The following is a 13,955-nucleotide window of genomic DNA, read 5'->3' as shown; positions in this document are numbered from 1 at the left end:
CCCACACATCCTTCTTCCACCGCCACGCTGTCTTCTTTCTGTAAAAAAAGGTATAGTGTCAGGGTAGTCATGTTGATCTGCAGTGCAACATCTCGATTCAAGCCCTGTTTGATGAAGGGAGCTTTGACTTTTGAAAACTTCTACCACAAAAATCTGGTTGGCCTATAAGGTGCTCCTGGACTCAAGCATAGCTGTTTTTTACAACTTGATGTTCTCTCTGCCCATTCAAACAGCTAATACTGCATTTTACTTATGCTGAATTTTCAAACTAGGTACCATCAGAGGAAGACGTACATTTTCTGATTGGGAATATATTTGGAATGGCACTCTATAATAAGAAGATAGCTGCCTTCCCTTTCCCTCTCGCTCTGTTCAAGAAGATGTTAAACGTTCCACTGACTCTGGAAGATTTGAAAGAGCTTTCTCCTACAGAAGGAAGGTGGGATTTATTTGCTTCTTTATTTTACTTTATTTATATCCCATTTTTCACTCCAGTAGAGAGCCAAAGTGGCTTACATGATTTTCCTCTCCTCCATTTTATCCGCACAACAATCCTGTGAGTTAGGTCAAGCTGAGAGTGGATGACTGGCCCAGGGTCACCTAGCAGGCTTAGTGGCACAAGTGGGGATTCAAACTTGGATTTCCCTGACCCGGCTAGTCTGATTTGGTTAGTCTGACGCTTTAGTCACTACACTGTGTGGAGTAATATTCCATAGATCCGGACATTAAAACAATTATTGGAGGAAGCGTCCTTTCTGTGTTTTTATGTTCAGAGTCGCATGGACTTTACAGAGTCGCATGGACTTTACAAGGTCGCAGAGTCGCATGGACTTTGACAAATCTTTCTCTGTAGGAACAGGGAATCAGAGCTATAACTTAACTCCATAACTGAGTGGCAATATTAAGCATGCTTACAGTTCAATTCTGTGCAGAGTTACTTTCGGCTAAGCCTTAAAAAAAGGCTGAAATAAGTTTGCGTAGGATTATTCGGCTAGTCCAGCGGTTCTCAGCCTGTGGGTCATGACTCCTTTGGGGGTCAAAACAACCCCTTTCACAGGGGGGTTGCTCTAAGACTGATCAGCATCCAGATTAAGTTCCCACGGTACAGATATTTTATGGTTGGGGGACACCACAACATGAGGAACTGTATTAAAGGGTCGCCGCATTAGGAAGGTTGAGAACCACTGGGCTAGTCAGACGCCAGTTGCATTTTACTCCGGGTTCCCCAACATGATACCCATCGGCATTGTGGCTCTCAGCAGTGCTTCCCTTGGTACCTGCCAAACCTTTCATAAAATGAACGGGGCTGTTGTAAAGCAAGGTTTGTTATTGGCTGTCCTCATTCAAATGAACCAGTTTTCTGCTAGAAGATAGGGAAGATTGGTAAGCACCAGGACTTTCCTTTTAGTGTGGGTCCATTTCCCCTTCAGTCTTTCCTTCTTCTCAGGAGGTGCAAGGGGGGAGGTACCCCATTCAGCTCCACCTCCTGAGACAGCCATTTTGGGTTTGGCTTCAGCTTCTATAGCAGCCATTTTGGAGTGACACTTACCATTCTCTTCCTCAAAATAAGAAAGGTGCAAGAAGGTTAGGGATCTCTGATTTCAAGCATTCCTAAGTTCATGTGTTTTTTTGTATATTACTTTGCTGTTTTGCCCATTAGGTGTCTTCAAGCAGTCTTGGATGAGCAGTATGATGACATCTTAGAAAGCATGATGCTGGATTTCACAGTAAGACATACTGATGCCTTCTTTGTAGCCTTTGTGGAGAAATTGTTTATATCAGCAAAATTACAGCCTTGACTGAGAGGCTGTTTTTCTTTAATTAAAAATATGCTATGTAATGTTCTTGCCTTACCCTTTACAGTTGTGATAAATTTGTTCATTATTCAGGGTCATCTGACCCAGTACAATGATTGTAACACTTACATTCTATTGCTAATGAAAGTATTATCACCTGGTTATTGTTAAGCAAGCTCATGTTAGATGAGAAGAATGATTTTATTGGCCGTGGTGTTCTATAATTGTCTTAATAGTGGTGAAACAGCTATTTATTATTAGTCCTGATTATCAGGGGAATTGCTCCTTGTTGGCTGGCTCCGCATCTTTAGAGGTAATCTTGCTGGTACTATTTGCCATAAGAATTATTTTGTAAATATTAGTTTCTTTTAAATATTATTGTTTTAAGTTTACGTGTTTCTTTGGGTATAACCTGATAATTTAGATAATGTCTTTTTATTGCTGTTATGGTGGATATTATGAAGGGTTACTAGCCTCTGAGTTAACTAAAAAAATAATTTTTATAAACATTTTGGTGTCTGAAGGGTTTTTTTGTAAACCAAGTTGAACTCATAAAAAGCAAGATATTTTGTCTTGTGCTACAGCCCTGATTTGTGGCATACACATGTATGCACTTTTATTTTCTGATCAGATTGCTGACATGCCTGCTTACAACATTCAGAATGTTTATAAATTGGATAAAAAGGGAGAAATAGAGAATGGTGCACACCACTTTAGGTTTCAGTTGGGAAGAAAGACAGAGTGTAAACAAAATTAATCGTAATGATGTTTTTGTGATCCACAGCAGCTTTGATTTTACCTCTCTCTTTATTGAGGTACTGAAAGAAGAAGGAGGATCTAAAGTTTCTGTGGAATTGAAAAAAAATGGTGCGAACATTGCTGTCACCAAGTACAACAGGCAAGGTTTTCAATTTGTTTTAAGATGACTGTTGTATCTGGGGGAAAGAGACGTTCCTAATGCTGATGCAGGGGAAATTTGCAGGGGAGGCATGTGTTTAATCCTTCTCCCCAGAAGTCCCTTGCAAAGGTCTCTCCTTCTGGTCATCCACCCCATCTCTTCAGATCAGATTCTGAAGCAGGAAGGGACTTGTGAAGAAAGCGCTAGGGGCAGTGGCTTATTTACCTAGGGACGAGGAGTATCCTCTGTTCCCGGGCGCCACTAATCTGGTCACGTGGGGGGCACAAAATCGTGATCAGGAAGACGGCAAGGCAGCAGGAAGTCTTGCTGCCTCATCATCTTTGGGCACCTTGACCACACTCAAGTCGTCATCGACATGGGCAGGGCCAAGGAAGCCTGGCTGCTGCCCTTCCCCGGGAGAGCAGAAGCTCCCAGCCGGCAGTCCCTTCTGCCCTCCCCCTGGGGAAAGCAGAAGCGACTGCCGGCCCCTGTCTTCCGAGAGCTGCTTTTAAAAGCACCGAGGACGGGGGTGCGCCTTGGGGAGGTGTTGCCAGTGCTTATAAAAGCAGCACTTGGGGGGATGGCAGTTGCTTCTGGTTTCCCCAGAGGGGGGGCCAAGAACCAGGGGGCAGGGCTGGGGGGGCGGCAGTTGGGGGGCAGGGTACAAAGCCCCACATTGTCCCCAGGCGCAGTGGGGGGGGTGGGGCAGCCAAAGACAATTTGTCTCCGGGTGCCATCCCCCCCCCCCCAATATGCCTCTGGCTAGGGGAATATGCAAATGGTGAATGCAAGTAGTAGCAGCAATTCTCTCCAGTAAAAACTCTTTTACCCCAGCATATGTATTATCCCAGCCAATGCAAGCTTGTGGCTTTGTGTTTTGCTAAGATAACAATGAGTCAAGCTCAAATATTAATGCCCATGTTAACAACTTTGATGGTGAACCTTGATATTTTCAAACTCAATGGCAATTAGGGGCCTTTGGTGAAAGATTTTCTAACAGGAGGCTTAAATTATCTTTGAGCTAAAGCTACTAAGCGCTGCTTCAGTATTCTGATGGCAACGTAGGTGCCACCATTAGTTGGATCCATGCCGTTATTTTGAGGTTAGATATTTTGCTAGAGAAAAAGATGAGTAAACCTAGTAAATAAATTAAATGCCTGATCAATTTATTTGCAGAAAAGAATACGTTGATGCCTACGTGAATTACGTATTCAATGATTCCGTCAAGGAGCAGTTTAAGAATTTTCTGGATGGGTTTTTAAGAGGCTGCCAAACTAAAAAGTGGAAAGTCTTCCTTCCTACTGAGCTCCGCCTAGTTCTGCTTGGGCATACCAATTACAATTGGGAACAACTGGAAAAGGTAACAATGAGCATAAACCGAGAGTGCTTGTGTATGTAGCTGAATTAAGCAGTCAGTGAAATAGGTAGAATTGGGCAGTGAAGCATCTGTGTTTCAGTCCTTGCTGTTTTGACTCTTTCAGCACTTGTCCTTATTGCTACCTTCAGGCATGTTTAGTACATCTGATGTATTACATAATCTCTAGCAACAGAAACTAACTCCTTGCATTATGAGGAAAGTTTAGTGCATATGTTCATCACTTTTATGAATTTATGGGCTAAAGATTTGTTAAAGAGGCTGTGTGTCGAGTGCTGTCAAGTTGCTTCTGATTATTGGCAAGTCTATATAACTTGCAGTGACTTCCAGAAGTCCTATCAATTGCTCAGGACTTGCAAACTGAGGCTTTCTTTGATTGAACCAATCTTTCTCATGTTGGGTCTTCCTCTTTTCCTGCTGTCTTCAATTTGTCCTAGCATTATTGTATTTTTCATCGACTCTTCTCATAATGTGACCAAAGGAGACTTGAGACTTGATTTGATCTATAGCCTACTGATTTGTCTTTTGGCGGTCCAGAGTATCCATTCTTATCCAACACCACATTTCAAAGGAATCTACTTTCTTTCTGACAGCTTTCTTCATTTTCCAACTTTCATACCCATACATAGAAGTAGCAGATACGAGGAGGAGGAGGAGGAGGAGGAGGAGGAGGAGGAGGAGGAGGAGGAGGAGGATTTGTACCGCACCTTTCTCTCCTGTAAGGAGACTCAAGGTGGCTTACATGCTCCTTTCCCTCCCTCTCCCCACAACAGACACCTTGTAAGGTAAGTGGGGCTGAGAGAGTTCCGAAGAACTGTGACTGGCCCAAGGTCACCCAGCAGGGTGGAGGAGCGGGGAAACAAATCCAGTTCGCCAGATAAAAGTCCGCAGCTCATGTGAAGGAGTGGGGAGTCAAACCCAGTTCTCCAGATTAGAGTCCACCGCTCTTAACCACTACACCACACTGGCTGTCTTGATCTTGGTTGCCAGTGATATATCCTGCTATCTAATAAACTTTTCTAGCTCCTTCATGGCTGCCCTCCCTAGTCACAATCTAATTCTGATTTCTGGTTGCAGTCTCCTTTATGGTTGATAATGGAGCCAAGGAACAGAAAATCTTGAGCAATTTCAATTTCTTCATTTTCAACCTTAAAGTTGAGTTTTGCCCCAATAGCCATTAGTTTTGCCTTCTTGATATCCAATCATAGTCCTGCTTTGGCACTTTTCTTCTTTAACCTTCAGCATCGGTAAATTTCAAGTCTTCAGGAGAAAATGTACAGGTGTATGAGCTGAGTTGATACTCTGAGGTAGAGGTGGGATCCAACCAGTTCTCACCACTTCTCTAGAAGTGGTTACTAATTTTTTCTGAGTGCCGAGAAGGGGTTACTAAAGTAACCTTCCTGCCCAATGGGGACTGGAGGTGCGTGTGTGCAGCAGCCCCACTGTTTGAATCCCACCACCATCGGAACCTGTTATTAAAATTTTTGGATCCCACCACTGCTCTGAGGCCCCTTCCTCACATGCAGAACAATGCACTTTCAATCCACTTTCACAATTGTTTGCAAGAGGATGTTGCTATTCTGCACAGTAAAATCCAGCTGCAAAGTGCACTGAAAGTGGATTGAAAGTATGTTATTCTGCATGTGTGGAAGGGGCCTGAAAGGGGGCAGGCCTAAGGAAGGGCTTGAAGTGGAAAAGCAATCCAAACGTATCTTGAGATGGCAGCATTTTCACAGGCACAGAAGTAGCATTGCTTTAGCCATGGTTCACAACTCAGCATGTTCTGCAACGTCTGGGATGCACCATTTGGACTGTACAATGTCTGGGATGCACCATTTGGACTGTACATAGTAGTTTATTGGTGGCTGTCTTGAACTAGCCCTCAGAAGATCTTTACACAGCACTCGGTACCCTCATACTAGTGAATAAGCCTGACCTGTAAGCTCCTACAGGGATCAGAGAGTATTATCTGGTCTTTTTGGCCTCTTGGGATTAAGAAACTTCCTTTGCTGATCAAGCTGATCTTCTTTCCTATGGCCAAAAATGAGTTCTGGCATCTCACGTTCAGAATCCCTAGGGTCTTAGAGTCCTGACAATCATGCAGGTAACGTTCAGTAGGCTGCTGGGGTTGCCCACAGCTTTCTGACAAGCATACACTTATGGTCCAAACCTGGGTTTGTCAGTTTGTAATGTGTGGAGTGGCTCCTAGAGAGCCAGTGTGGTGGTGTAGTGGTTAAGAGCAGGTGTACTCTAATCTGGAGAACCGGGTTTGATTCGCTGCTCTGCCACTTGAGCTGTGGAGATTTATCTGGGCTAGTCAATTCTTTGGAGCACTTCCAACTCCACCTACCTCACAGGGTGTTTGCTGTGGGCGGGGAGGAAGGAGTATATAAGCCTCTTGGAGTCTCCTTACAAGAGAGAAAGGAGGGATATAAATCCAACTCTTCTTCTAAAAATGCCAACCAGTTACCAAACTAATTGTGCTGAATATGTGTTGGGTTTACATTGGTTTATATAAAACTATACTGAAGGATAAATAGACCAGGACTGTTTTTGTTCTCTGTGACAGAATGCTCTATATGATGGCTATGAAAAGTCAGATGAAACAATCAAGAATTTTTGGGCCGTGTTCCATGACCTTCCAGAAGAAAAAAAGAAGGATTTTCTTGGTAATTACTTTATTATTTATTTACATTTTAAATGTTACTTACAAAGGTACATCATTGAAACCATAACGATAAGGAATAAAATTGATCTCATGACAAAAAAGAGGGCATAATCAAGTTATTTATTTGCAATCTGCCTTTCTCTTGGGACTCAAGACGGATTATGCTTAGGGAGTCAGTATAATTAACAAAATAGGACATTGAGTAACCAATACATTTAGATTTTATTTGGATTGGGAACAAAGAAGTAAAGCATAGTATAAGTATTAACATGACACATTAAGCAGTACAGAAGTTACATATGAGAATCCTACACCATTATTGGTGAAATGATTAGATTGTTGTACGAAGACCTAGATTCAGATCTTTGTGTGCCATGAACTCACTGGGTAACTTTGGTATCCTAACCTACTTCACAGGGCCTTTCCGAGAATAAAATGCAAATGAGGGAAATGTGTAAGGGGCACATAAAAGAGCCACTCTGGTGTTCTGGACTAAGACCTTAGACAAACTGGGATTGATTCTCTATTTCCACTATGGAAGCTTGCTAGGTGAAGTTGGACCCGCCACAAATTTTCAGCCTAACCCACCTCACAGGGCTGTTGTGAGAAAATGGAAGAGGGGAGAATTTGTCCTAAGCTGCATTCAATCCTCATGGGGGAGAAAGAGGTATATAAATAAATGCATCCTCTTCCCTTTTCCTTTTTGAGTTTTTGGAAGAAAGGCAGGATAAAACTGCAGTAATGAATCAACTAATATAAGTGTGATTGTGCTTGTATAATCAAATGGTAAACATGCAAATAAGCAAATGGTAAAACGGTTTTGTTCCACCGGGCTTTTGGTGAGGCCGGCCACAGATTCCCCCTATGGGATGCCCCTGTGTTGCGTGCCATTCAATCATTGGCACGCCCAATATAACATCTAATTTACACTGCTTCCCCCGCCCGGCCTTGGATTCAGGCGCCACACATTTTTATAATCTTATTGTTATATATACTGTATTGATGCTGCTAGTTTTATGAATTTTGTAAATTGTTTTAACCTGCTCTAATTTATTTTATTCTGTGTATTGTTGTTTTGGCCTATTGTATGTAATACTGTGTCTGGCCTAGTGTACACTGCCCAGAGCCCTTCGGGGGTGGGTGGTTTATAAATTTGATATATTAAATAAATAAAGAAATGCATGATTGTGATTGACTTGACCGTCCTGGTGCATATCTGCTATTTGTAGCTGTGCTTCTATACCCTATGTACACATAAGAAGAAGAAGTAGAGTTGGATTTATATCCCCCCTTTCTCTCCTGTAAGGAGACTCAAAGGGGCTTACAATCTCCTTTCCCTTCCCTCCTCACAACAAACACCTGTGAGGTGGGTGGGGCTGAGAGAGCTCCGAAAAGCTGTGACTATCCCAGGGTAACGCCCCCCCCCCCCCCCCCCGGCATGTGTTGAAGTATACAAGCTAATCTGAATTCCCCAGATAAACCCCCACAGCTCCAGCAGCAGAGCCGGGAATCAAACCAGGTTCCTCCATGTTAGAGCACACCTGCTCTTAACCAGAACGCCACTGCTGCTCCTACCTACCGTATGAAGCAGGCCCACGTTTCTTCCACGTGCACCTTTTTTACTCCATTTTTAAAATGATGTTCGCCAGCTGCCCCTTATTAAATTTGTATTGTTTCCTCAGCTTTTCTTACAGGAACGAACTGCATTCCAGGTAAAGGGATGGAAAGGTTCGTATTTACAATTGTGGAATCCAGAAAAGAAGATCCAGACAAGTGGTATCCTTCAGCCTGCACCTGTTTTCGATACCTTCGGCTTCCAAGATATAGTAACCAAGATGTTCTCCGAGAAATGTTCCTGTTTGCACTGGAGCACTATGAAAAGTTTGGTCTATCATAAAACTTGGATGCAAGGAACGCTGTTTGGAATTGGTTGATCTGAACCTAGTTGATGTCCCCTTCTGCCTAACTCTTTTACTCTTTGTTCACTGAAGACAACAAACAAAGCTGAGGATTTTTCTCTCTGCCAAAAGGAGAAATCTAATTCCCCCTTTTGGTACCAGTTTATGGGCTCAAGGCACATGAATCCTTTTTGTCAAATACCTGTACGGGAGACCTCCCAGGAACGTTACATATATCATATTGAATTCAGCGGTGGACAAAAGATGGGATATGAAGAAGGGTTGGGTTCTAGCTTTAGGCTGGTATCCTCTACCCACCGCACTCTTTTCTGTTGCTGGAACTCTTTTAAGTATAAATGTAGCTGCTTTGGATGGCATCTGACGAAGCAAACTGTGACTCATGAAAGCTTTAAATTTTGTTAGTCTTTAAGGTGCAACTGGAGTCTTGCTTGATAAAAAAAAAACCTACCCAGTTACATTAAAACTGCCCATTCCTGTGTAGCTCTGAATGTGGCAAAGAGGAAAGAGCTGCAGTCTTTTCAAAACGCAGGTAGGCCTGGGCTATAATCGACACCTCAGCATTACACATAATAATTTTATCTACAGAGACCAACCCATGCAGAAATGGGATTTCATGTATGCCTAACTTTACAAGAAACTGCAACTCACCGCGCTCATTGAATGTTTATTTTTCCTGGAGGAAATGACTGCTTTGAAGGGCAGTCATTATACCCTGCTGAGCTCCCCCCACTGTCTGAAGCTTGCCCCCCCCAAATCTTCATGAATTCTCTAACCCGGAGTTGGCAACCATAGTTTACATCGCAGAAATTTCCTTCCATACAGCCTGAAATGACTGGTAGGCCGGATTATGACCATGGTAATGGAGAAGAAAGAGAATCTTATCATGAGAAAAGAAAGGCTCAGCTTGCAGACTCTTGCCTCTCTTCTTCATTGGGTGTTTAGTTAAAATACTCATCTGCCACCTGTCTATATGCACATCTGAGGTGGCTCACAACATTACAAAATAACTAGCAATGAAGCCCATTTTAGGTGAAAATAAATGGACTCTAGGTGGGGAAGTGGGGAGGGCAGGCCCTAGAAAACTAGTTGGTTGGGAAGGACTTACCTGAGGCTACTGCTCCTTGGCCCGGCCGCTCCTGCTGCCACTTGTTGTCGCAGCCAGCTAAATGCTGTTTGGGGAGGCTTGGGTTTGGAGTGTGGGGGACTGGGGGGCCTGTTGCCAGACCCAGCAGAAGTCGGCCAGGCCTGGCTTGATCATTTGGGGATGGGAGACAGAGGGTGGAGAAGCAGGGTCTGCCAGGCCCTGTAGGACATTGGAGGCTTAAAGCCAATGCCCTGAAGGGCCCAGTTGGGTTGTTGGAGGGGTGAGAGAGGGAGGGCGGGGGAAGGCATCGGCCAGGAATGGCGAGGAGGCCAGTTTGCCAGCTTTCTTCACTGGCCAACTTCATCTTTGGGAGAGGGAGGGAGGACTAGAATGTATGGGACACATTTCCCACCAATGGGGTACTTCATGAGTCACTTTGTGAGACCTCCACGCCTACTGGTGGAAACTGCGTCATCACCACATATTCTAATCCTCAGGCAAATGTGTCTAAGGGTTGCAATTCATTAAACAACCAAAGACAAAACAAAGATGATCACTCCCAAAATCAATTGCCACAAAAATTAAGAAAAGCAGCAACAATCAAAACCAGACAACAGTGATCAATTAGTTGCCACTAACTGGGGGGCAGGAGGAAGAACTAGCAGACAAGAGTGGACACCCACAAATTAAAACGTGCTTAAAATAAAAAGGACCTTTAGCCTTCGTGGCCTGTAGCCTATGAGAATGAATGCAAGGTCTCAGCAAGAATATGCAGGAGATAGCAGGGCATTAATATTAATGCCTTGAATTGGGCACAGAAATGAACAGGCAATCCCTGCAGGTCTTTAAGAGCTAGTACACTATCATGCTTTGTAGGCTGTGCTTGATAGAAGGCCCATTCTTGATTTAAGGAGATTATATGAATTTCTGATTGTTTCTAAATTCTGAATGGCGTCTTCTGTACTAGAACTGTTACCACCTGAAATCTGGTTTACTAGATCTCAAGGGCGCGTATATGTGTCTGCTCATCCTGGTCTCAGGAAGTTCTTTCATTTCCAGTATGGTGGCTCCATATTCAGTACACACTGCTGCCATTTTGGCTAGCCACAGCACCAAGGGTCTTTACAAAATACATAGCAGTAGCTCATCACAGTGCAAGTATTTGTGATGGAGATTGTCATAGATTTCTTTACAGATTGATTTTTACATTGTCTATAACGCCCTGTCGATAGACTATTCCTAATAAAATACCTCTTGTTTTAGATTCTTCCTGCCGCCTTCTTGATTGCTGTAATGAATGGCTGGTTATTTACTCTTCTTCCAAGGTATTTAGGGCAGCATAACATGGGCAACCTTGTAAGGTGGGTGCAGCTGAGATAATGATGTCCACAGTTGTCAGCACTGACTTCTCAAATAGGATGTGGGGTTATCAAGGAAAGAAATGCTTCTTCAAGGCATGCTTGCTGAACATAGACCAAATGGGCCAGTGCTTGATCATTTCTAAACACGATTGCAGTTTTTAAGTACTGACAATAGCTTACTTTTGAGTAGCAGGATTAAAACAAGGCACCTGGACACAGGCAGAGGCCAGTGCTTTGTAAATACTGAGGGGATCATTGATGTGATGCTAAGCTGGGAAGGTCAGTAATAGAACTCCTGAGGGGGAGAAAAAACATGAAAGGAGCAAAGACGCAAGTTTTTGGGTTTTTCAGACTTCATTAGCCTGGATGTAAAAAAAAATGGGGTGTATTTATTGAAGCCCGAGTGTGGGGGACAGGAGACCCATAAACCTTTATCATGAGTCCACAGCTTGGTGGCACAGTACCTGTTTTCCTTGCAGAACTTCCCCAGGTTCGGTCCCCAGCTTAGAGCAGTGGTTCTCAACCTGGAAGTCGGGACCCCTTTGGGGGTCAAACAACCCTTTCACAGGGGTTGCCTAAGACTCTCTGCATCAGTGTTCTCCATCTGTAAAATGGATAAATGTTAGGGTTGGAGGTCACCACAACATGAGGAACTGTATTAAAGGGTTGCGGCATTAGGAAGGTTGAGAACCACTGGCTTAGAGGAACAGGGAGCAAGTGACCTGAAGGACTACTACTACTAAAGATGCTGGAAGGAAACTACATGATACACATCTTGATAGAGGAAGTGGTCTAGTAAATAGTGTAAAGTGGTTTCATACCTTCAATCCTACTTTTGAGGGTTAAATTTGGATGTAGGAGATGGAGGCATCTATCTTTTGATGGTAAAAACCCTGGCCTGAAATGGCCCAGACTAGAATCCTCAGATTTCAGAAGCTGAGCAGAATTGACCCAGGAAGTCCAAGGTGGCCTGGCAGAGCCAGCTGGCCCTGATTAACATCTGGATGGGAGACCACCCAGGAAGACAACATTCATTATGCAGAGCAAGGCAGTGGCAAACCACCACTCCTGCCTTGAAAACCCTCAGGAGGCGCTATAAGTCAGCTGCGACTTCAGGGCACTTTCTACCACCACATCCAACACTTCAAACCAACCAAAATGACACAATGCAGCGTTGAAGCTACTTAGCACTCCACCATACTCTTCACCATACTGAATGTTAGAAACATAACACTACATAGATGCAAGGAAAACATTAAAAGCAGCAATGAGCAGGAATGGGTTCTATCAATTATCAGTACACATCTGCTGTACGTTTTTAAAGAGGCATCTTATTTATTATTTATATTTTACATTTCTACCCCGCCAATCTCCCAAGGGACTCGAGGCATCTTAAATATGTAAACATAATAAGGACTACAATAATATAAAAGCACTACAAAAGTATAAAACGTTAAAACCAGTGAATAACCAGGAGTGATTTGACTGTGGGTTCCCGCATGGCAGAGGGTGGGGCTGGATGGCCTCTGTGGTCCCTTTCAGTTCTCGGATTCCAACTAGTAGCCACAGCAGCCTTAATGAGATTGCAACCTTATTTGCATATGCAGATTTGGGGAGCGTGGCGTTTATTAAGAAGGGGCGGAGTGATTTCATCACCTTTCGTTTGGCAGAGAGCAGAAATGCTGTTGTCTCCGCTGTCAGTTTCCATTTCAACTTATCACACTGAAGCGTACGAAATAGCAATGAACAATACACAAAAAAACACCGCCAGTCCTGCTGCTTAAGAACACAAACACACAAACTTAGAAACTACTGATTTACTAAGTGGATTGAAAAGTGAAAAGAAGTGCACGGTTGCCTATTGTCTAAAACAGCTACGAATATATATAAATGCCGAAAGCGTAACTCCAGTAAGTGTAACTTTCGGCATTTATGTATATTCACAGCTGTTTTGCACACTAGACAGCAGCGCGCTTATTTTCAGTTTCCATTTCCCCAGAAGAGCCGCCCTTCGCTGCTGCCTTTCGGCTGCCAATCCAGCCCACGGAAACGGAGCGAGATCTGTGCAAGCGGCGGAGGCGCTCAGACGGCTTGCAAACTGACCGTCGCGTTTGCAAAGTTTTGCAAAGTAACTTCTTTCCCCCTCCGCTTTTGGGGTCAGTTGCATGTCCTGGAACAGACGGCTGGAGTTGGTGGTTCCTTGTTTTGGCGTTTTCTTCGCATAGGACCGGCGGTGTTGGGGTGCCTGGCGAGGAAGCTGCCCGGAGAACATGCCCAGGCGGCGCGCCCCCTGCCACGGGGCGATCAGTGGTGCCCCCTTGCCTCCGTCGCTCCTCTTCTTCCCCGAGGCCCCGTTCTTCCAGGAGGACCTGGGCACCCTCCGCCAGATCAGCTGCAAGCGCGGCTGCCTGTCTGCGGTGAAGAACGACGGGACGGTGGTCGTTTGGGTGGGCGCAGAGGAAGGAGGCGACCCCCAGAGCCACCCTAGGAAACCCAGTGAGTAGACCTGTTGGCGCTGCCAATCCCCCATCACCGACCACTGAAAGGGTGCAACCTGAGAGTAAGCACCCCTGAACATGATGGGATGTGGCTGTGGGTGGGCGTGCTGGACGCATGAGATCCCTGATCTGCCAAACTTGGCAAGGCTTTGTGGAATTTTGGTGGTGGGCTTTCACATCATCACCTAGATCAGGGGTGTCCAACTGTGGTCCTTCAGTTGTTCATGGACTATGATTTTCATCAGCTGGCAGGGGCTGGTGGGGATTGTAGTCCATAAATATCCAGACCACCAGAATTGGACATCCTTGGGCTGGCCTAGATAGTGCTCTAGCTCTGAGCCTCAGCATCCTGATAC

General features: G+C 44.4%; 2 protein-coding genes across 4 annotated transcripts in view; both read left to right on the top strand.

Annotated features, from left to right (window-relative positions):
- The window catches only part of LOC125440279 (E3 ISG15--protein ligase HERC5-like), a 34,697-nt gene extending 23,690 nt beyond the window's left edge, over positions 1–11,007 (top strand). For 2 of the 3 annotated variants that reach the window (XM_048510020.1, XM_048510019.1), the window contains 6 exons: positions 273–439; positions 1,661–1,727; positions 2,612–2,694; positions 3,871–4,054; positions 6,639–6,738; positions 8,420–11,007. In XM_048510020.1, coding sequence (XP_048365977.1) covers positions 273–439; positions 1,661–1,727; positions 2,612–2,694; positions 3,871–4,054; positions 6,639–6,738; positions 8,420–8,634 — 816 coding nt within the window. In that variant the 3' untranslated portion in view covers positions 8,635–11,007. Of the gene's footprint in view, positions 1–272; positions 440–1,660; positions 1,728–2,580; positions 2,695–3,870; positions 4,055–6,638; positions 6,739–8,419 lie in introns of those variants that run through there. The other variant, XR_007245661.1, reaches the window with a different exon arrangement.
- A 2,364-nt stretch (positions 11,008–13,371) lies between these two features.
- The window catches only part of LOC125439635 (E3 ISG15--protein ligase HERC5-like), a 36,353-nt gene continuing 35,769 nt past the window's right edge, over positions 13,372–13,955 (top strand). Inside the window, exon 1 of the mRNA XM_048508751.1 lies at positions 13,372–13,597. Within this exon, the coding sequence (XP_048364708.1) occupies positions 13,372–13,597 (226 nt within the window). The remainder of the gene's footprint in view (positions 13,598–13,955) is intronic.

The sequence above is a fragment of the Sphaerodactylus townsendi genome, linkage group LG10, assembly GCF_021028975.2.
Source record: "Sphaerodactylus townsendi isolate TG3544 linkage group LG10, MPM_Stown_v2.3, whole genome shotgun sequence".
Classification (NCBI taxonomy): Eukaryota; Metazoa; Chordata; class Lepidosauria; order Squamata; family Sphaerodactylidae; genus Sphaerodactylus; species Sphaerodactylus townsendi.
The sequence above is the reverse complement of the archived record's forward strand: the minus strand, read 5'-3'. Positions and strand labels throughout refer to the sequence as shown.